Genomic DNA, 22,749 nt, shown 5'->3' on the forward strand with positions numbered 1-22,749 from the left:
ATGGCAGATGAAGCCAGCTCAGGCCTTCGCAGAGTGCCTTCACATTAGATACGGTAAGGAAAAAGGCCAAGGCTAGTTAGCTATAAATACATACAAACAAAAGAGTAAAGAATAATATGTCACACTTTGTTTAGTGGGCAGAACATATGTAATCAAAATTAGATAAAACTGGCTGATGTGTTTGATGTTATTGCCAACATAAGAAAATGAACCTTTGCTGGGGTAGAAGACATAGGTCCCATTAACATTTTGATCTAGTATAAAAAGACCCCTTTCCCAAATGACCCCTCATTGTGACTTTAAAAGAAATCACATGCTTCAAATGCTCTTCTTCTACATAATTTAAAAATTTAATAACCGCCAATAAATGAGTTCTTTTCCCAGTTTTACAAAGGAAAGCCCTCCTCGGAGGTGAGGGTTGGTTCCTTGCAGGTGCAGGTTCCAGCCCAGAAGGTCTGGCTTGGGCCAGTTTGCACCCTGCAAGGTTTTGGAGGGACTTGCAGGCCACATTAGCCCCCCTCACATGGTTCATCTAGCTTTGGTCTGTTTGGTAATATGGAAATCAATGCCAAGATTGCAATCTCTGCATGCTGGTCACACGTCCATCACTTCCCTGTCATCTCAGTGCTAGCTGAGACAGCAGGAAGGACAGATTCAGGGAAGAGCATGACCAGATGGTGGTGAACAGATGGAGATGAAGGTGTCTGCACATCCAGCCATCTGTGCAGCTGCTTGTGGTTGTGGTGAGTCTTCAGACACACATTTTCACAACGACCTGTAAATGCCTGAAGGAACGCTGCATAAACTTGATGAAAACGCAAAATTTTTCACTTAAAACTCTTGTTACCAGGGGTTGGAGAGATGGCTCAGAGGTTAAGAGCACTAACTGCTCTTCCAGAGGTCCTGAGTTCAACTCCCAGCACCTACATGGTGGCTTACAACCACTGCAATGAGAGTTGGTGCCCTCTTCTGGCCTGCAGGGACATATGCAGGTAGAACACTGTATATACATAATAAGTAAATAAAAATGGAAAAAATTCTTGCTTCCAGATAATAATAATGGTTTCTTTTTCTCTCCGGTACAATACCTGACTTCTCACTTACCTTTGTCTCTTTAGGGTGGAGCAGTCTGGGACAAGGCTAAACCCATCTCAGTGTGAGGTCTCTGGATTTACACGCATTTCAACAAGTCATGGAATTATACAACATACATTGTATGTCTAGCACATATCTGAAAAATGGTCAAAGCACATGGCTGAGGAAGTCTAAGCCCTAACAGGGACTGATTACTGTTTAGTTAAATTGGCACAGCTTAATCTGTTTTCTAAAGCACTTTGTTATCTGCAGACAAGATAAAGGGTAGTCTTAGCTTTATCAGAGAAGTCTCTCTTGGCAGTGGGTAAAGAAACCCATGGCATTTCATTTGCATTTTAATAGTAAAGCTTGCCTGAGGATCAGAAAAGTAAAACAGCCACACTGGCCAGTCTTAGAGACCAGGCAGCAATGAGACACACCTTTAATCCCAGCAGCCACACTAGTTTATCATAGAAACCAGGCCATAGTGGTGCATGCTATTAATCCAAGAACGAGAGGATTATAAAACAGGAGGAGACAGCTCTCAGTCTCAGGCTCACGCTGAGATTCCTGGAAAGAGGATCTCCATTGACCGCGACCTTACCTGAGGTCGAGGTAAGAGCAGTAGCTGGCTGTTTTGCCTCTCTGACCCTCAGGTAGAACCCCAATTTCTGTCTCTGAGTTTTTATTAACCATGCTTCAATGGTTACTCAAGTGCTGAGAATAGCTGATGGTCGGGAGGTCAGCCCTACACAGGTATTTTATGCCTCCCCTGAAGAGCCACTATAGAAGAGAGGGCAGAAAGACTGTGAGAGCCAGAAGACAGACAGGGGCTATGAAAAGCATCTTCTGACTACAGCACAGCTACTGTAATCCTGAACTTACAGCTGCACACTAGCCCTGTCAACAGTCATAAAAAGAAGAGGGGGTCATGGGTCCCCTAACTATTGGCTACTGACAGACGCTGGGAGAAGGGGAGTCATTGTACCCATTGTTCAGCTACACCCATTGGTGAGCCCAGCAGGCTCCAATGGAGTTCCAAACCCATGAGCACACAGACAAGCCTAGTTAAACTCAGTGTGTCATAAAACAAAACAGAGCTTTTTGTAGAGATGAGGACAGGGTTGGCAGGGGTGGGAGGGAGATAAAAGATAGTGGGAGGTATAAGTAATTCTAATGAAATTGGCAACAAATTGTTGCAAAATGTTGAATGAACTAGATTTTATAAAGGATAGTAACAATTGCAGAAAGTAATCAGCTTTAAATTCAGTTTAAGAAAGCTGAAGATATGTTAACACTAATTTTAAATTTCATTTAAAAATAATTTACAATTAAATTTATTAAATTTAATTAAAATAATTTAATAATTAGCCACAAACTTAATCAAAGTTTTTTTGGTCTTTTTGCCAAAATCAGCATGCTACAAATTTTAGGATGACAACCAAGACTGTTTCATGTGGCTGAAGTAGCCAGCACTGGGTAACAAGTGCCTCACAAGGGCAGAGGAGGAAGTGGCTCAGGCTCTGGTGGCAGGCAGCCCTGTAGCTCCCTACACTTGTCCCCTGTGGCAATGGCGAATCACTCCACAGTCCTAACTCTGGGTCCTCACTTTTATCACGTGTTAGACTGTCACCTCTATGGTCTGTACCTCCTGCTTGGGGCCTAACACACAGCAGATGCTCGATCATGTCCACAGCTGACTAAACTAAAGGAAGATGGAAATATAAACATGATCACACGATTCTGGAAGTTTCCATGAGGCTTAGACGGTATTGTGATAATACACAGGCAACTGGGGACACTCATTTCATATTTGTAATCACATATGCTTCCTTGCACTGGTCTACAGAAATTACAGTGCAAATGTAAATGAGTCACACCGTTTCAAAGGACTGCAGATTCTATCTACTCCAGCATTTTAAGGTTTGACCAATGCCTGACTGCCTGATGACTCATAGGGCTTCAGCCATTGCCAGTAGTAGTTAAGACTATGATGAAGTAATTGTGCTTTTCACTACTGCAGGGAGTGGTGCTCATGAGCTAAGAGCTGAGTGTGACTTCCCTATGTGCACTACAGCCACATTTTAAAGAGACAGGCAATTTATATAAACTAGTATGAAAAGAAGACATAGTATTTAGAAAAGACTAAAATGCGAACAACACATTTATTGCTACAGAGCAAAAGCCTGGACTCTCTAATGTTGAAACATGACCTAAACAATCCACACAATGAAGGCCTGGGCACTTCCAGCCAGCCGGCAGCAGAGACTGTGTGTGGAGGGAGAGACGGCCTTCGATTTTACTGGTGCTGCCTGGACTTTTTCTACAGACGAAATGCGAGGGGAAAGCAAGAATGAAAGCAGTCGAGAGCAGTCAGTAAGCCTTGTTAAATACTGAAGCTGGAGGGGGTGGGGGTTCATTTTACATAAACAAGGACTGGATTTTTGCTCCTCACAGGGAGGATGCACCTCAGCCTTGAGGAACACACAGGGATTCTTCACAAAGTGCGTGGGGGTAGTTTCCTGCAAAGAAGACAAGCTTAATGACTGACAGCAGCATTAACGAACATGAGATATTAGACTTACCAAGAAGGAATTAATTCACAGAATGAGGAGGATTAAGAAAAGATACACCTACTAGTTATACAGGACAGTAATGGAAACCAGTGATTAGAAGAGTCTTATGAGTATGACAGTATGGTCTTTGGATATTCTGTTAAATAAATGAAAAAGGGTCTCTTTTATTAGTTTTATTTTTATCGTAATTGATTTGTTCAGCCAGTTAGACAAGATGACGTGGTGGACACATGTCACATAGTCTCTAAAGTCTGGGATCACACGCACCTGTACCTGACCATATCACTACTGACCAGCCGCTGACTGGCTTCCTGACTCCCACGATTCTTCTGGTTGTGACAGATCCTCCCCTAAAGACTCCTTTACTTCTGTTTGGTCATTCTGCCAAAAGAGCGCCCCTTCTTCCACAGGCTTCCTTTCTTGGGATGGCATTTTCTGTAAGGAGTCTCTTTCTAAAGGTGGCTTCTGGGTGGGGGATAAGGTTGACTCCTGTAATTCTAAACTCACCGAGGGATCTGTCATTGTGTCAGGACCACTATACACATCATCCGACCTCATAGAGGGCTGCGTGTCTTCCTTTTTCTCGTAATTATTTAGCCTTCTTTCCACCACTTCACGGATCAACACTGAAAGGTTCAGAGGTCATTATGAGTTTCCATACTTTCCTTTTAGATAAGTAGAAGCTATCTTTTTTTGTTTGGTTTTATTTTTGTTTGCTGTTTTGTTTTTGTTTTTTTCAAGACAGGATTTCTCTGTGTAGCCTTGGTTGTCCTGGAACTCACTTTGTAGATCAGGCTGGCCTCGAACTCACAGAGATCCACCTGCCTCTGCCTCCTGACTACGGAATTAAATGTGTGTGCTACCACCGCCCAAAAATGAGTAGAAAGTACCACTCAGGCCTTTCCCCCTTCCCATAGCCTTTATAAATTTAGCATATACAACTGTCAATTAATGCACTGAACAAGTTATGTCCTTTCGTCTTTACCAAGTACAAAGCAACAACAAAATATTCCATGATGAAATTACAGAGGGTGGAAACTGCACCCTTGTTTCAGTACAACTGATTAACCAAGTTTAAGAAGCACCACCAACACTAATGTTCCTTCCTCACTTATTCTTCCCCACTGAGAAGTTTAGGAACAACTCTTATATAAAATAACTTACTGTCAAGCACGGTTCTTCCCACCATGCTGTGCTCCATGGTTTTTTCAACTTGATTCATTAGCCATGGAAGGAATCCTATTTCAATGTCTGCAATAAAGAATTTCATTAAACATTTCTGCAAATCATTAGTATGTCTTCCCCAGTGTAATGATCAGCAGCACCATCTTCTCAACATAAAACATTAAATTGACTCACACAGCATCACGTTTGCCGTATTCTCTACATATGCTCTGCTCAACTTCCCTTCTACTGCAGTAGAAATGGTATTTTACAAATCATGAGGTTTTCCAGAGTCAAAATACAGTTGGGCCCACAAGCACAATCTGAGATAGGTGAAGGAGGGAGGGCAGAGAGAAGATGCTGATCTGGGAAACCTTTGCTGAAGTGGGACAAAGCCTGAGCACGAGCATTGCTGGGAAAGAGACTTCGTCCCTTGAGATTGGAGCCAATGGAGCCTGATCAGCTGAAAGGGGCTCTGGGAAGGGGCTGTCTAGGAAACACTTCTGCTGCGGTGGAGACTAAGCAATTCTATTCGTAGGAACTTTGCTCCAGCCTCAGTGGGAAGTTCTCTGTGTTAAGCATTTTAACAAGACTGCCCATTAAATCACACTCAAAGTTTCAAGTTGGTTTTTAGGCATCTATTTAATAGGATGATAATAGAGATGATAGAATACAGTATTTGTTATTATATATGACATATCTCAGGCAAGATTTTTATTTTCAAGCTTTAAACTATGTAACAGACAAAAACAAAACAAAACAAAAACAAGCACTACTGTTTTCTGTGACCAATAGGAAGAAGTCTGCTCTACAGCTTGGATCTTAACTATTTTCCCAAAGCTCACAGTTCTCACTGATGGTGTGCTGGGGGGGGGGGGGGGGGGGGGGGGCCTACCTGAGGAAGTGTGTGCTCTTGAAGGGCATGCTGGGACCACACCCCTTTTGTTTACTGTTTTTGTTGTTGTTGGTTTTTCTTGGTTGTTATTTGTTGTTTGGGTTTTTTTGTTTTGTTTTTTTGAGACAGGGTTTCTCTGTTGCTTTGGAGTCTGTCCTGGAGCTAGATCTTGTAGACCAGGCTGGCTTCGAACTCACAGAGATCTACCTGCCTATGCCTCCCAGGTGCTAGGATTAAAGGCGTGCGCCGCCGCTGCCACCACCACCAGGCCAGTTTTGTTTACTGGAACAGCTTTGATTTCCCACAGAGGCCCAGAAACAATGGAGTCAAACAACTCTGTATGGATCTGTACTGTACTGAAATTCCTCAGGCCGTGCATAGTGGCACACACCTGTGCTTCCAGCACTCAGGAGGAAAAGGAGGATCATGAGTTTGAGGCTGGCCTGTTAGGGCAGTGATCATACATATAAAATAAATTTGAAGCAGTAAGACTATTCCTGGTGTAACAGTCAATATAACAAAAATCTCCACAGACCTCTTTCAATTGGATCATAAAAGTAGCCACTGTTCCTGAGACTGTCAAAGACAGACGGGAGGAGGTCAGCCAGGTACCGCTGCGCAAACGCACGAGCTGAGATCTTCTGTGACGTCTCGTTGTGCTTATGTATGATTTCCCACTGCTGTCTCTTACGGCGTTCCTGTGAAGAGAAAGATGTCATTGCATGTGGCCATCTGACCATTTCATCCTCCCAAGCACTGGAGAAATGTGGCCAGGTATGTGGAAGAGTCTACAGCTGTCAAAAGTGCTCAGCAAGATGTCTGCAAGGACCCACTGTGCTGTAGAATGTTTGAGCATCCGGTGGGCATTGAGCTTATGGAGACATAAAGGAACCTAAGGAAAAATGCATCTCCTGACCCATGTTCAAGTAAATTAACTTCTACACTTAACTGTATGCATGCTATTAAAAAGATAATGGCAGCTGGACGTAGTGGTACATGCCTTTAATCCCTGTACCTGGGAGACTGAGGCAGGACAGAATGGTGAGTTAAATGCTCTCCTGGGTTATACAGGAAGACCTTGTCTAAAACAACTATGATAGATAATGACATGCTCTTTTATTAGTAACATCATAAAGTAGTACAAATGAGAAATTTTATCTTTATGAGTCTTCCATCAAAGAACACCAGCCAATTGTTTGACTTATGTTTAGTACCAGGAGTGAGGCTATGTCTCCTGCTAAGGGTGCAGAGACTTCCTCAGGAGAGATAATCGCCTTTTACCCAGTAAATGCCTAGTACCTCTTTGAATTAATAAAGCTGAAATGACTTGGAAGGTCATGAAGCTTGCTGTGCTGTGTGTGGCTGTCTCCTTTAGGTCATATCACATCTACAAAGCTAAAGAATGCTTTTCAATGTGCCTATATAAAAGTGGGAGCATTAACATATTTTTAAATACTCTATTTTCAAGGTTTAAAAACATATACAAATCTAGATGACTTATGTTCTAGAGTTTTCCCATATGTATATATACACATATACATATATACATATTGATAATTTTGTTATTTCAATGTAGTTTCTGCAGAAAGTGTCTATTTTATATATGCAAGCAAAGATATGCACAGGAACATGCCTTACTATGAGTCCTATGTTCTTCATATAAATAATTAGTAATTTTGGAAGAAGATACAAAATCCAGTTGATTAAGTATTGAGTATAATTTCCCAGCAAACGTACTTTTCTTGACAGTAATTTGGGCTCTTTGGGAAATCATTCTCATTGGTTTAAGTACTCTGGCACTATGCCTTGTTTCAGTACATAAGAAAGGGTAACAGCCACTGTTAATACCAGAAAGACCTTTAAATATGATTAAATATAGATTTTTCTGTTAAATATTAAAATGAGTTATACAACTTTTCTTACTGAAGATTCATAAAAGATACTTTGGAAACCAGAGCCTGGCCACCGGGAGACAGACTTAGCGCTCTCTGCAGATCTCTGCTGATTACCCCCACAAACCTCTTTCCTTCCTTTCATCTCTCTGCTGCTGGATGATGGCAAATCAAGGTATTCCTTTCTAGCGCTCCTCTGAAGCTCTTGATATTTAAGAGCGCCATCCAGCTTGAACACATGTAATATAGGACCTGCACTTCATTGGAAGCTGACTAAGGTAGATTAATAGAAGGTGGAATTTACAACGTAAGTCAACAATGAGAGATTTATGATCTACAAGAGAGATCTGAGCAACAAATATTGTAGATCTTCTTCACATGTATTTAAAAAGACCACCAGCTTTATGTAAGCTTGAATGTAATGAATTAAGTGGCCAAAAGACTAACAATCAGCTTCGGGTACCATATATAAAAGATGGAAGGCCTTGGGTCCATTCCCAAAGAAATGAGAGAGGAAGTAAGAGAGCCAGGCAGGCAGGCAGGCAGGCAGGCAGGCAGGCAGGCAGGCAGGCAGGCAGGCAGGCAGGCAGGCAGCTCTACCTTCTCTTCTCGGTGCCGTCTCTCTTGCTCTTCCAATCGCTGAACTTCAGCCAGCTCCACGTTGCGTATTTCTTCGTATGCATACTGATTGGCTCGCAGATTGGCCAGCTCCTCCTCTTCCATGACTTCCAGGAGGGCCTGTTCAATCGTCTTCCCCACGAGAACTTGTAACAGCGGTTTGACTTCAAGGTCAAAGTCAAAGAGCTTAAACACAGAAGAAAGCAAACACAAATGTGTGAGAGAACGCAGGGAAAATGCCAGCAGGAGATGGCTGTGCGGTCTGTGTGCCAGGCTCGCACAGCCTCTGGGTCTGCACTTTCAAAGCAGCCCTACAAGGCACACAGCAGCGTCTTCTGATTATAGGCAAAACTCTACTAAGTTAAAATAATAAAAAATCTACATTTATCAGTATGAACTCCAACTCTCAATGATTTTAGGACAGAACTCTGAAACTAAAGGGAAACGTCCCCGTCTTTCATGGTCTGTTTTTTTCTGCTAAACATTTACTGACTCAGGACCAAGAATAGCACACATCTGAAGTGATTCATGTCGAACATCAGAGCTTTCTATGCAGTGACTGAAAGCTAACTTTGTCTTCTACCTTTAATGACAACAAAAGAAACTCCTTGCACTTCTCTACTCCATTATTCATGTAGTCATTACTTTTTATTCCATTAACTGACCTATTCATGCATTCTACATGGAGATGAAAATGCCATTCAGAATTTTTAAACATCTAATCCCTTCATAAAAGTTATGCATTCCACAAGTGACTTATGTCCTAACTGTATGTCCTCTTTGAAGAAAGAGGGAAGCCAGGAGGATGTACTGTACCTCTCCTTCTAGTATCTGGGTGGCCACATCTTTGCCAGTTTTGGCAGGAATGAAGAGCGGTGTTGGTGGTCTGTCCAGAAATGCATCCGTCTGGCATTCCATGTCGACTTCAACTATGCGGTCAGCAATCTCTTCAAGGTATAATTCTAGGGAGAACATTATGTACTGTGGGTTCACAATTAACTATGCTTTATTTAAGACATTCCCATGTTTGTGAAATGTCAACAAATAGAAGTTATCAGGCACGGGGGCACATAACTGCTACCCCAGCACTTAGGAGGCTGAAGCAGGAGGAGCTACATTTTAGGCCAACCCAGGATCCACAGTAAGAGACTGCATCTCTAGTAAATACAAGATTTGCTATAATCTTGTGTCACGTGCCTGGGGTTTGAAGAATCATGCATCAAATCAAACTGCTCTTTGGTATTCTCTCTATGCACAGTTTAGAAATAGACTCTTTAATAAATAAATGCCATGTTTATAACTTGATGAGGCAGGGCAATGTGGTACCAAAGGAAGACTTGAACACTGAACACAGGATCCAACCAAGATAGAGCGCTCTGTCCTAAGTTTCTCATGTGTAAAAAGATCAAAGTTACTTGCCACATAGACTCTTTTTTAACATAAGAAAATCATAGGTAAAGAGCCAGAGGCAACAGTAAATAAGAAGTAGGGGCTGGATCACTTATATTCAGATCACATGAATATTATGTGTCCAGTCTTCTGTGGCATCTACAAAGTGAATGCTTGAGACAGCACAATCGAGGTACAAAAAAAATTAGTAAAACCTTTCATGTTTTGAGTTTACAGTTTTGTGTTGGTCACATTTATAGCTTTTGACACATCAAGGACCAAGACTAAGCCTTAGTTGTTAGAATCACAAAGATGGCTAATCATTGGCACTCACTCATTCTAGGCTTGGCTCAAGGGCAGGGGGAAGTTTATTCTTTTTGCTTTTACTCCAGAAAGAACCTTGGTGAATCTGCTCATGGTCTTCACTAGGTAGACGAATCTCAAGTCACATTAGTCTATGGAAAACACCAAGTACTGTCAGCTTACCAAGGTCTGTCAACAGGAAATGCTTTGTCCAGCAGAGTGCACAAAGCAGTAAACCCTGGAGCCTGCTTTAGGGCACCTAATGTGCAAAGCCATGGAGAGCAAGGGAGAGAGAGGCGGTGTGACAGGCAGATGACTACACCCGAGTGGGGTCACCTTTCAGACAGACAAGTCAAATGTCCACACAGAGCTGCAAAGCTCTCATCAGTCTTGATGAAAAGTGACTTAAGTTGGGTTGTGAGTAATAATGCTACTCTGAAATTGTGCTGGCTAATTTTGTCAACTTGACACAGGCACCTGAGAGGAGGGGAACCTCAATTAACAAAATGCCTCCATAAGACCCGCTGTAGGCGAGCCTGTAGGGCATTTTCTTAATTAGTGATTGATAGGGGAGGGTCCAGCCCATTGTGGGTGAGACCATCTGTGGGCTGGTGGAAAGCAGGTTGAACAAGCCACTGGAAGCAAGCCAGTAAGCAGCACCCCTCCGTGGCCTCTGCATCAGCTCCTGTCTACAGGTTCCAACCCTGTTTGAGTTCCTGTCCTGACTTCTTTCAGTGGTGAACTGACACGTGGAAGTATAAATCAAATAAACCCTTTTCTCCCAACTTGCTTTTGTCATGGTGTTTCATCACAACAGGGGTAACCTTAACTAAGACAGCCATATAATATGAGGGAAGGGCTGAGAGAATTAGTAGTTAGGAAACTCTTATCAAGTCCAAATCCCTACTTCTAGCTCTCTCAACATTATAACATGTGTTCTATGTAGCTGCTTCCTGAACAGACTTCCCTACCATATTTCTGGGGAGAGACAGATACACACAGGAGATCCATAAATAATAGAAAGGAAAGAAAAGGTAAGTTACAGTGGACTGACTGGAACAGCTTGTGAGCCATGATGCCTGCGGCATGGTCAGGTACCTGTCTGCACATCCACGTGCTTTCTGCCCTCCACGGGCTCAGGTGTTCGCGGTCTGAGCTGCTCTTGGGCTCGCTTTCTGGCAAGAGCCCTCCTCCTGGCCTGCTGTTGTCGCTGAAGCTCTAGAGGATCAGGCTGTCCGGGCTGAGAGGGACAGATAAGGCTTAGAAACACCAGACATCAGTTCTCAGAGCAGGCAGCCGCTGCCACTGACAAAGCACTCCTCGGCTAGCACCAAAGCATGTGTCAGCTGATGCCTCCTGGTGACTGGGGGTGTGGTCAGGTGATGCCAAGCTAACAGCAAATCCACACTGGGACACATGGGTGTAGAGTTCTAGCTAATCACCTGGTTTTCCTCAAGCAACCTCTGGTGCCTAGTAAAACGGATGCATTTATTCTGTTACAGTAAACTTTGGTAGATAAGAAATCAAAAACTAGTAGGACTTTTTAAAATCTGAATTCAATTGAATAGATTTCCCTTAAAATTTTTATCAGTTCAAAGAGAAAACATCCTGGGTCCAAAGAAAGCTTCTTCAAGTCAACAAAAAAGCTGACTAGAGGCTGAAAATACTGTCCGTTTTAAGTCAAGACAATTATGAAAAGAAAACCTGACTGAACATCTCCTGACCCCCATGTTTTTATTTTTAGTCAACATAAAGCAATTGTATTTATTTACAGGTCACAGTGTGACATTTCAACACACATATACAATGTTCAGTGATCAGATGATCACAACAAGCATGTGTGTAATTTTTTTGAGTTGGGAATACAGAAAATCCTATTAGTTATATAAAAATGTTTTTAAATGTTATACATAAGGAATTCTACAGCAGATAACTTCTTGAGTGTGACTTGCTTTTACTAAGCACTTCCCTGAGAGTCATCTAGGCTGTACCATGTCCCAATAACCTAACTACTTACCCCTTTTTGTCTAAAGATATTTTTATTTTTAATTATGCGCATATGTGGGTTCATAGACTAGGAGTTTATAAGAGGGCCCTGGATCCCCTGGAGCTGGAGTTACAAGTAGTTATGAGTCTCCCAACATCGGCACTAGGAACCAAAGTCAGGTCCCCTTAACTCCTGGGCCTCTCCAGTATTCCACCCCCAACTCTGCCTTCACTGAGTAGTACAAATTGGCTGAATGAACACACCAGTTTGATTTTAAACATTTACCTAATGGGATAGAAAACCATTTAGAATACACTTTCGGCTTCTTTACACTACACATGAAGTAGCTCTGAATGTTCCTACACAGAATTATGTGCAAAGGTAACTTTCCATGTCTATTTGATACACACAGACGCAACTGTAGGTTTGAATATTTCTTTCCATTTGCTATGTACCCTTGAAGCCCTTATTGCCAATTTCTAAATGTTAGTGTTGGAATAAGTGTATATTAAGTATATCACAATAGCTTAAAATTTCATTTTCCCATGGCTAATGCTGAGCATCTTTTGATGGGCTTGTCATCAGTATCTTCCTCTGCTCTCAACTTTTGACAGGTTCTATTTGGTTTGCATAGCTTTTAGCTTTCAAGCTCTGAGAATTACATATTTTCAGTATAAGACACTGGTCAGATGTGCAGCTTGTCTGTTGAAATAGGATGTTGTCTGTTTCGTAGCTTGCCCTTATACATCCGTATGAGGCTTTTCATCAGTCCAGCTTCGTTTCTGTGCGTGCTACCCTCCCAGGTCATGCAATCCCTGCACTCTTCCCAAGGTTATTGAGGTTTTCTCCTACAAGTTTTATATTTCACATTTAAATCCATGATCCATTTGATTTCTTCCCCTCAGTTTCTTTGAGACAAGATCTCCCTATGTAGCTCAGGTTAGCCTCAGCCTCCCTAAGTGCTCTGCCCTTTGTGTATAGAATTGCTTTGGTATTTTAGGGTCTGTGGTGATTCCACAGAAATTTCAGTACTGTTAAGAACTGAAATTCTTCTTCAAGGTTTGATACAATTTGGCAGTGACTCCATTTAGTCCTTACTTTTTTTTTTGTTTGTTTTGTTTTTCTGTGTAGCTTTGTCCTGTCTTGGAACTTGCTCTATAGCTCAGGCTAGTCTCAAACTCACAGAGATCTCCCTGCCTCTGCCTACTGAATGATGGGATTAAAGGTGTATGCCACTACTGCCTGGCTTAGTCCTTTCTTTGCAACCTAGAAAGTGGTCTCTTTTAGAGACGGTTCTAGGAGCTGCTGAGGGGGTGTGTGCTCCTTTGTTAGATGGAATATTCTGTCAACATTAGGCCCATTTGATCCATGGCACAGTTAACCCTGAAGTCTGTTGACTTCTAGTTTGGAGAGAGTGGGGCACCGAGGCCCCCTTCTATTACTGCAGCAGGTCTTCTCCGTGTTAGTATTGCTTTTGTTTGGAGCACACACATTTGCATTTACGACTGTTATGTCTTGGTGAACTGTCCCCTTTACTAATGCACAGTGGTCTTCATCTCTTCTAGCTCATTCTGAAGTAGTCTACTTTATCACCTGCCAGAAAAACTACCTATGCCAACTGATTTTTGGCTTCTATCTAAATTGACTCCCATCCTTTGGTTCATGGTCTATGACCCGTGAGCTGTCTCTTGGAAGTAACAGATAGCTGGAACTTGTTTTTTTTTTTTTTTTTTTTTCCAATCTAATCAGCCAGTACTCTTTACTGGTGAGTTGAATCCATTTACATATGAGGTTATTGAGGGATGTTTGCTAGTATTTGTGACTTTATTGGCTGCTGTGTTGGTTTTAGGTTTTTATAAATTACTATAGGTTTTCTCGTTTACTGTGCTGGACTTGATGGACTCCTTCCTAGCTCTCTGTGACTCTGTGAGAGTCACCATGTGCTCTGGGAACTGAGACATTCTTCCTCCACTGAGGACAGTGCTCTAGGTATCTTCTGACGTGCTGGAGTGTCCTCACATGGCTCATTTCCTCATCACTCTAGTGATGGGTTTCCTGGGGACAGTGGCCTTGGCTGTAGTTATTTTCTTCCAGGGTTTAAACTCTACCCTCCATGCTTCCTGGCCGTTAGGGCTGTGATGTTTTTCTGATATGTCTGCTTTTGTAGGTGAGTTGTTTCCCTTTCATAGTTTTTAATACTATTTTTCTGCTTTGTATTTTTGATATCTTGAGTAAAACTGTCCAATCAAATGGTGTATCTGTGCATCTCTCTCAGGCAGCTCACAAGCACCTTTACCCTAGCACCTGATGCCGCTGACCTTCTAGGGCACCTGCACCCATGTACACACTCGCACACATACGTATAACTAAAAATAGAAGTCTTTATATAGAATTAATGTTTGCATACTGTATCTTCTTCCATAATTTTACTTTGGACCTAATTGCAATTAAAAAGATTTTCCTTACACATAGAATGTAGTTGGATTATGTTTATAATCTCTGCTAACTTCTAACTACTTCATTCAGACCATTTATGTTTAACAAAATCATTGATAAGATCATATCACATGATAGGGTGTAGGCTGTCATTTTTGTTTTCTATTTGTTTATTGTTTTGAAATTCTCTGCATTTTTTCTTGAATTTCTATGGGCATAGTCCTTACATAATAAGTTACAACATAGCAACTTACAATGTTGGCATCTATTTTTGTTTTTCAAACCTAGGAATCAAATCCACAGCCCCATGCATGTTAGTCAAATACTCTATTGCTGAGGTGCATCTCCCTGGCATCTAGTTTTAAAATGTCTAACGTTCCGGGCTCAGTTTCTCTTACATGTTTTCAATAATATATCCCATCTAAAATTGCTCCTTCCAGTGACCACTGGTCTGTTGAATTAGGAGCGGCGAGGCTGCAAACCCGGCACCCGGCTGCCCGCATGGCTAGCTTATGCCCAGAAATAATTACACGGAAACTGTATTCTTTCAAACACTGCCTGGCCCATAAGTTCCAGCTTCTTATTGGCTAGCTTTTACATATTGTTCTAACCCATTTCTAATATTCTGTGTAGCCCACGAGCTGGCTTACCAGGGAGGATCTTAACCTGTGTCTGTCTGGAGTGGGAGAATCATGGCGACTCCTCACTCAGCTTCTTTCTCCCAGAATTCTCTTCTGTTTTCTCCACCCACCTAAGGGTGGGCCTATCAAGGGGCCTAGGCAGTTTCTTTATTAATAAGAAATCACTCCCACATCACTGGTCAACTAAGACATAGCTCCTCCTAGTCAGCCAAGCATCTGTCTTCCTGCTGCCTTTATAAGGGAGATTCAAATGTTCGCTTTGAATGCAGAGTGATCACCTCTGACCATAGCATGACCTCCTGGAATGAATGTCTTGAGCCCGAACGAATGGCTGGACACGGGCCAATAAAAGCTCCCGGTGGGAACCTGCTAGCAGAACAGCAGTGATGTTGTCCCCACCATTTCTCTCCTTCCTATTCAGTTTTCCTAAGTTAGATTTTGATGAGGCTTGGCATGCACTTGACTTCTCCTTGGGGTTTACCGTGCCCTGGATCTCTTGACTCTTAAGTCTGTCATTAAGTTTGTAGACTTTTCATGCACTAATTATTCAAATAGCTTTCCCCCATGTGATTTACTTTCTTCCGAGTCACTAATTTCTTCCCGTGTCGTCTCCGATGCACTACTGACAGTCCAGTGAGTGTTTTACTCTGCTTTAGTTTTCAGTTCTATAGTTCCCATTTGGTCCATTTTTATATTCTCTATTTCTCTGCCAAGTTGCTTATTTGTTTGTATAAAATATTCATAATTTTTCACTTCTGGTCAAGATAATTTTGACTGCTTTACATTTCCTACACTTTATAATTTCTACATCTGAGTCTCATGTATTGTCATCGTGATTGCTTTATCTCATAAGAGACTATTCCTGGTTTTTATAATGAGTAACTTTTTTTTCTAGACAGGGTTTTTCTGTATAGCGTTGGAACCTGTCCTAGAACTCACTCTGTAGCCCAGGTTGGCCTTGACTCAGAGATCTGCCTGTCTCTGCCTCCTGAGTGCTGGAATAAAAGGTGTGCACTGCCCCTGCCTGGCAATGAGTAACTTTTTTTTGTTGGAGATTTGGAACTCTATGTTGTGGGACTTCAGGTACTACTTAATCTTTTCAGTAGGAAGTCATTCATTTTGCAGTAGGTACATGTTTGGAGGGAATGGGAGTCTAACTCCCTGCTAGGCTCTACTTAAAGGTACTGGGTGGGGCATAGCTCTGCTGATGCTGGTGTTTGGATGTGGCGGGGCAGGAAGGGCCACAGCACCTACTGTTACCATATTGTTCCTCCTTATTACTATTAGATAATACATTTAGCTCCACACTGGTTTTGTTACCAGCACTCAGAAAAAAGCAGGGCACCAACCTGTGCTGTCTTCTACTACCTACCTCATACCTCACTGTGGCCCTTCTGGAACTCCAACTCTAGACCCCCAAACAGTAACTCCTTTCCCCTCTAGCTCCTGCATGTACCACTAGACCCACATATCTATGCACATACATACACACATACTATATGCATATGCATGCATACATACTTCAGGGTGCAGTGTTGGAGATTGAACTGAGGGCCTTGCACATGATGAACAATTACTCTATCATGACCCACACCTCCAGCTTCTATGTATTTTAAAAAAAATTTACTCTTCAAGTTATTTTTAATTTTGTTTTACAAATATTTTAGGTAACAGATCAAAATTTGACACAAACATACAACTGATCCTTGAGCACAGATAACAAGGAAGCTGTGTTAGACAACTGTCCTCATTAGTGTTTAGTGCCAACCTGACACGAACCAGAGTCAGCTGGGAAGAGAGAAGCTCAACTGAGAAACTACCCAGATTGGATTTGCCTGGGGCCTGGTCTGTGCAAGGCTGTTTTGACGAATGAGCTAATGACTGATGTGGGGGCCGAGCCCACTGTGGGAGGCACCAACCCTAGGCTGTGTAAGATTGAGCTCCTGTCCTGACTGTCCTGAATGCTGGGTTGCTACCCAAAGTGTAGGGCATATAAGGAAGTGTAAACTTTTCCTTCTCTAACTACGTCTGCTCTCAGTGTCTGTTACAACAGAGGAAGAGATGAGGACACCGCTCAGACTGCTTACCACCTGTCCCGTGGGGAGTGCATAGGTGTTGCCTCGGATCACCCTTCTGTCATACATTATGTTTCCATAATTCAAAGGTTCGTCAGCTCTGTAAAACAGAAAATTCTAAGTGAATGGTATAATATTTGAATCCATTAAGTGAAACTATTTCAATAGAATTAAGATTAAACATATCTTGTAGAATCTGGGAGAGATGGCAGATAAGAGCACTTGCTCTTCCAGACGACTTGGATTTGGTTCCCAGCACTTACGTGGCATCTGACAACCATCTGTAATTCCAGTTTCATGGGACCCTGTGTCTCTAGTATCTGACACACACACATGCATGCAGATAAAACACGTGTACATAGAAAATAAAAATATTTAAAATGTATAAAAGAAACTGTAGTACAGTCATAACATAGACAGACAGCTATCATTTATATAACAGTTACTATATGGCTGGACCTTATAAATTTTATTTATTGCTAACAATGATTTTATTTTGGGAACTAATATTCCTAATTAACAGGAGAAAAATGGAAAAGAACCTGCCCACATTCCCCTCCTAGTAAGACACAGAGCTGGGCTCAGTCTGTAAACACTGAAGACTGTTCAGCAAATGTGAAAAGTCTCGCTCAGGGACTGAAATGTGCATTTAGTAACAGACCAGGTTTTAGAAGGAAAGTCAGACCTTGCCCTGTTCTTCCAAGCTAAAGGTGATGCTGAAATGTCAGCCAATTTGAATATCAGGAGCCGGAATGAGCGTGCAGAGCACAGCCCCATGGCTGGCCCTCGAGGCTGTTAGTGCATGGCTGTCCATAGCTGTGAGGCCCACCCTCAGCCTACACCCCCACACGCTATCAGAGCTGACCGCGTGGGCTAAGCTGCTGCAGACTGAAGCCTCTCTTGAACACACGGGCATGTTTTCCTGTCCGCGTTACTTGGTCTCAGGTTGTGCCAGCTCCTGCACGGGATGGCTCTCTCTTCTAGCCCTGTGCACTGCTTCCAGAGCTGTTTCCCGGCTACTTAGCTAGACTTCCTAAGGGCTCAACTTTCTGTCCCCCAGCAAAGCTTCACTCATAACCCACATGGCAGTTTTATTTTCTTTTTAGTTCCGTACTCTCAACTCCAGGCATATCCAGTTGCCTAGAGACACCTTACTAAGATGTCTAGAAGGCAGTTCCAACATGAGCTAGTCCTCTCCCCTGCCAGCTTATTACTTCAAGTGTTTTCTATTTGACTAACCGGTTCCAATGACCACAGTTGTGACTGACTCGAGAACGCTGGGAGTCATGCATGACCACATTCTCTTCTCCATCCCTACAGCTAGCAGGGATTTCTGACTCCATGCCCCAGTCTTACACCATCTGTTGCTCAATTGACATCCCTGTCTTTTACCTGGACAGCCAAAAGTCCTCTTTTAGCTGAACAGAACAAAATTTCTTCTCAATTTATTCTATGTCCACTGAGACCAGTGGCATTTTAGAAGAGCAGCGGTTCCGAACTGGCTAATGCCTCCTACCGCTAATCACAATAAGGGAAGATACTGGGTTAACACTGTCGAAACAACGAGCTCCATGACACCGACGGTTGATATGGATGCAATGTACAGGTTTAAATATTCTTGGAGGACAGGTACATTGTATTCATTCACATTAAGTAAATGTATGCCTTAACAATCACATTCCTAAGAACCTACCTCCCGGAAGTAAAAGGCCTAGCACACACAGTTGTTTGTCAAACCTCATTCTTTGTAGCAAAAGCTGGAAGCAAACCGAGTATCTATCAATAGTGCAAAGTTTTAGCAGTGACGGTTACACCCACACTCGGCATTATCACAGCGCCATGGAAGACAACTGAGCATTCCAATTACTAAGAGGGCAGAGGAGGCTCAGACCTGTGTATGTTACTGTTGCCATGAAATAAACTGTAATGGTTCATCTTGATTGACTGGCTTGGCAGATACCTAGGAGACCAGTAAAACAAAGTTGTAGGTGTCTGTGAGGATTTCCCGGGGTGATTAGACCAGGAGCTCTCTGACCCAATAATTTAGGCTATTGGTGGGTTCATCCTTGCAGACTATGGAGAGGTGGACTTACAGACAGCTGGGTTTAATTGGATGAAGTGACGTCACTTAGGAGTGTGACACTGAAGAGGGAATCCTGGCTCGGGATCTTCCCTGTCATTTTCTCCTCTTCTTTCTGGTTGCCATGACGTGAGCATTTCTGTTCCCTCACACCCTTCCCACCATGATTCTCTGCCTCACCTCCAAAAACATGGAGCCAAATGACCATGTACCAAAAACTCTGCAAGTGGGAGCTGAAATAAGTCCTCTCCCTCCTCTGATAGTGTTCCTGATCCCTGGTCGTCAATGAGAGAAAGTTCACTAGCATGCGTGCGTGCATGCACACACACACATACACAGAGAGAAAGAGAGAGAGAGAGAGACACACACACACACACAAAGAGAAGAATTTGTTTATCCACAAATAAGAAGCAATGAATTTGAATATAAATATGTGAGCCTGGAAAGAAGTAGAGAAAAATGCATACAAAACTGATAATATGGTTTGCCCCTTGGGAAATGAAAGTAATGCCACCTACTTCCTGGAGCTGTTGCGAGGGCTACCTGGCACCACCGCTGCATTTAATAAACGGGAACAATTCTCATGCAGGGATGTCTTTAAATCTGAATTAAAAAGTTACATAAATCCGTCTGTGTTGTGGGCTATTTGTTCACACTGTGAACCCCAAGTTTGTGTTAATTAAATAAAACCTTAGGTCAAGAGGCAGCGCCAGCAACTAGTTGACAGGAAGCAGCATTGAGAGGAAGAGGGAGTCTGGGGAAACAGACAGAGAAATGTGCAGGCAATAACGAGGAGGGACTTGAGTTTGGCAGCTTTTTTGGTTTGGGGCATGGGAAGAGAAGCTCTCTTGCTGGGTCACTGGCTAAGGAGAAAGGTCAGACATGTCTCATGGGTATTAGTCAGCACACATTTCTTCTCTGAGAACTCTGGAGTCCTATAATACCCATCTGGAGACAACAGGGAGAGTGTTCTGCTGCCTTTTCCAGCCTCTAGAGGGCGTCCCAGTCCCCCAGGCGTTAAGAGCACTCATCCATAAAAAAAGTTCCACATTTCCAGATTAGGGATGCACAAACTACTAAAACTTCTGGTTTGAAAAGGAGAAAACTTGTACTCTAGTGGTTTCTTTCAGTTCTACAATTTATTGTGCTACAAAAAGGCAGGTGCCCTTGAATCACATCAGGGTTGGCTTAATCTGAAAGTTTTAAGTTACTCTGAGAGTAGAATGAGATTTTCTTATAGCTAATTATAAAACTGGGATTCAGCCCAGTCATATACCCATCAAGATAATCCGTAACCTTGACTCCCTTTTGACACACTGTTAACCAGTCTAGACATGTGTTGTCTGGAGTTACTTACTAGGGTCAACAGAGAAACTTCTGAACAAGATTAGACTAAGAACCTTGTAGAACAGAGGCAGACTGACCTAAAGACATTCATTCTTTGGACATGTTTACATATTTTAGCTAATGGCAGTCACCTCAATATATTCTTTATAAGGGTATCATGGAAGGTAACCATTCCTGTGGTACGGGTCTCCGTGTTCTGGTTTGTTAACTACTTTCATGAAACACTTTACTTTGCATTTCTGCATTACTTTGATACACTGATCTATTAGTAAACACACTATTTCAACATAAAAATCAACTAACTATAAGAAACAACTCAGCCATCCTACTGATCTATTTCTGAGTGAGCTAGGATAACAGGTTTGTGCCAGGCCTGGCCCAGAGTTAAAATTCAGCTTACACTGAGAACTTCCTGTGTGGCAGGCAAGGTCCAAGGTGAACAAAAGGTACAGAGATGCCTGCTTCCATAAATCTCTCGCTCTTAAATCCTGCTATTCCAAAACTTGAAGCTTACGGAAAGAACTCCAAGAGAACTATAAACTCCATGGTCTTTATTACATATACAGGCCTGAATTCAGCAAATATTCACTAGAGTAGCAATATGTTTTGTGGTCCTGCATGGAAGGCTAATCCACCCAGACTGGGGTGGAAAGAGCTGTATGTGGTTGGCTCTTTCATTTGGTACTTGCTATCCATGTACTTCTCTGTGCTTCACTTTCCCAGTCTGCATGATGGAGGGATGAAACCAACTTGGCAGAACTGTGGATTAATATGCCTCGTGTGGTGTTTGGTGGTGGCTGTCTATAACCATTCGTGTTCACGTCATGACTCTGGCCAGCTGTGCTTCAGTTTAACCACATAGTTGTGTTATTTTAGGGCAGGGGGTTTTGACTGCGTGTAGTCAAGGGAAAACAGATGGGATGCAAAGCGGAGACCAGACAGGAGCTACTTTGGTCACTCACGGCTGCAACAGGCTGTCCCGGTAGCGGCGGCGCTGGCAAGGCACGGCCCGGGGCCTGCTGGTGTAGGTGTAGGTGCCGGAGGCCTCGGCCGCGCGAGGATTGCGGTCTGTCATCGCCGACGCCATGTCGGGAGTCGAACCACCTCCCCTTCGGTGGAGGTGGGCTCTGTGGCAGGTGGGAGTTAAGGAGTCGTGGGAACCGGAGACGTGTAAATAGTGCCAAGGGCAGGGATGCCGCGACGCGCGGGGACGCGGCTCTCGGGGAAGCGGGCGCCACGCAGGCGGGCCCGCGCAACAGGGAGCCGCTACTCTATGCTTGCTCCGGGTAGCGTGGAGCGAGTCTGCGGCACCCGCACCGGTTGCCGAGCAACGAGAGGTTCCGCCTGGAGGCAGAAACTCCAGGCAGTTCCGGCCAGCTGGGTTTCCGGAGGGGCCCGTAGGAAAGGCCACTTCCGGCTCGTGACCCCGCCCACCTGCTGGTCCGCGGACGCGCCTGCGCATTGACTGCTTCTTGACCGGCCGGGGCTCCATGGAGGTGTTGGCGGCGGCCACTGGAGCGGCTGCGGGGCGCCGTCTGGCGGGGCTGCTGTCCGCGCCATCCTCGCAGGCCCACGTGCTCTTGCTCTTTGAGGGGCGTCCTCCGTTGATTCTTGCCCTGCCACGCCGCAGCGCTTCCTGCTCCCCGGCGGTGACACGCCCTGGGCAGTCGGGCTCGCAGCTCTGTTACGCGCTGGGGCCAGGCGGAGGCGGGCTGTCTCCGGTTTCCCAGCTCCTCCTCCGCTCCCTAGCGTGAATTCCGTACCTGCCGTCTCCACTCAGCGCTCTGGGCCAGCACGTTAGAGGACCCCTGGGCTCCCGGGGCGACTTGGACCCCTCGTTAGCCACCTAATTCTGGGAAAGGGCTGGGCAGGTTATTGATGAAACAGGGTTCTCCTTACGCTTTCATCTTTCCGGCCCCAGGCGCCCAAGAGTGGACCGTTTTAGGATTCGTTTCAGAGCTAGAGAGGTTAAGAATTTTGTTTGTGAAGTGTATGCATCCCTTGTGGTTAATTACTTGGGTTTGCAGCTACACTTTCAATGCAGCTCATCGCTGTCCAGGCTCTAATGGAGCTTCTGCAGTGGACTAGCCCAGCAGCACGCGGGCAAATTGTAAATTTTGTCCGTGCATGCTCTACTTTTCTAATCCACAAAATGGGAGTAATAGAATTTATCCCTTTGGATTTGTAAGGATTAAAAGCATGAATGAAGCTTTGGTAGTTAGAACTGTACCTGGTAAACGTAGTCTACAGTTTAAAGTAGACAATCACCATT

General features: G+C 43.6%; 1 protein-coding gene across 3 annotated transcripts in view; it reads right to left on the reverse strand.

Annotated features, from left to right (window-relative positions):
* Positions 1–22,180, reverse strand: part of Rsph3 (radial spoke head 3) — a 39,019-nt gene extending 16,839 nt beyond the window's left edge. For 2 of the 3 annotated variants that reach the window (XM_050135854.1, XM_050135855.1), the window contains exons 1-8: positions 21,440–22,178; positions 17,063–17,150; positions 11,010–11,151; positions 9,036–9,181; positions 8,202–8,405; positions 6,245–6,407; positions 4,815–4,901; positions 4,158–4,276 (exon numbers count right to left, since the gene is read on the reverse strand). In XM_050135854.1, the coding sequence (XP_049991811.1) occupies positions 4,158–4,276; positions 4,815–4,901; positions 6,245–6,407; positions 8,202–8,405; positions 9,036–9,181; positions 11,010–11,151; positions 17,063–17,150; positions 21,440–21,969 (1,479 nt within the window). In that variant the 5' untranslated portion in view covers positions 21,970–22,178. Of the gene's footprint in view, positions 1–3,808; positions 4,277–4,814; positions 4,902–6,244; positions 6,408–8,201; positions 8,406–9,035; positions 9,182–11,009; positions 11,152–17,062; positions 17,151–21,439 lie in introns of those variants that run through there. The other variant, XM_050135853.1, reaches the window with a different exon arrangement.
* Between the last annotated feature and the right edge of the window lie 569 nt (positions 22,181–22,749).

Source organism: Alexandromys fortis, unplaced genomic scaffold (assembly GCF_014885135.2).
Source record: "Alexandromys fortis isolate MF-2015 unplaced genomic scaffold, M_Fortis_MF-2015_v1.1 scaffold_23, whole genome shotgun sequence".
In the NCBI taxonomy this organism is placed as follows: domain Eukaryota; kingdom Metazoa; phylum Chordata; class Mammalia; order Rodentia; family Cricetidae; genus Alexandromys; species Alexandromys fortis.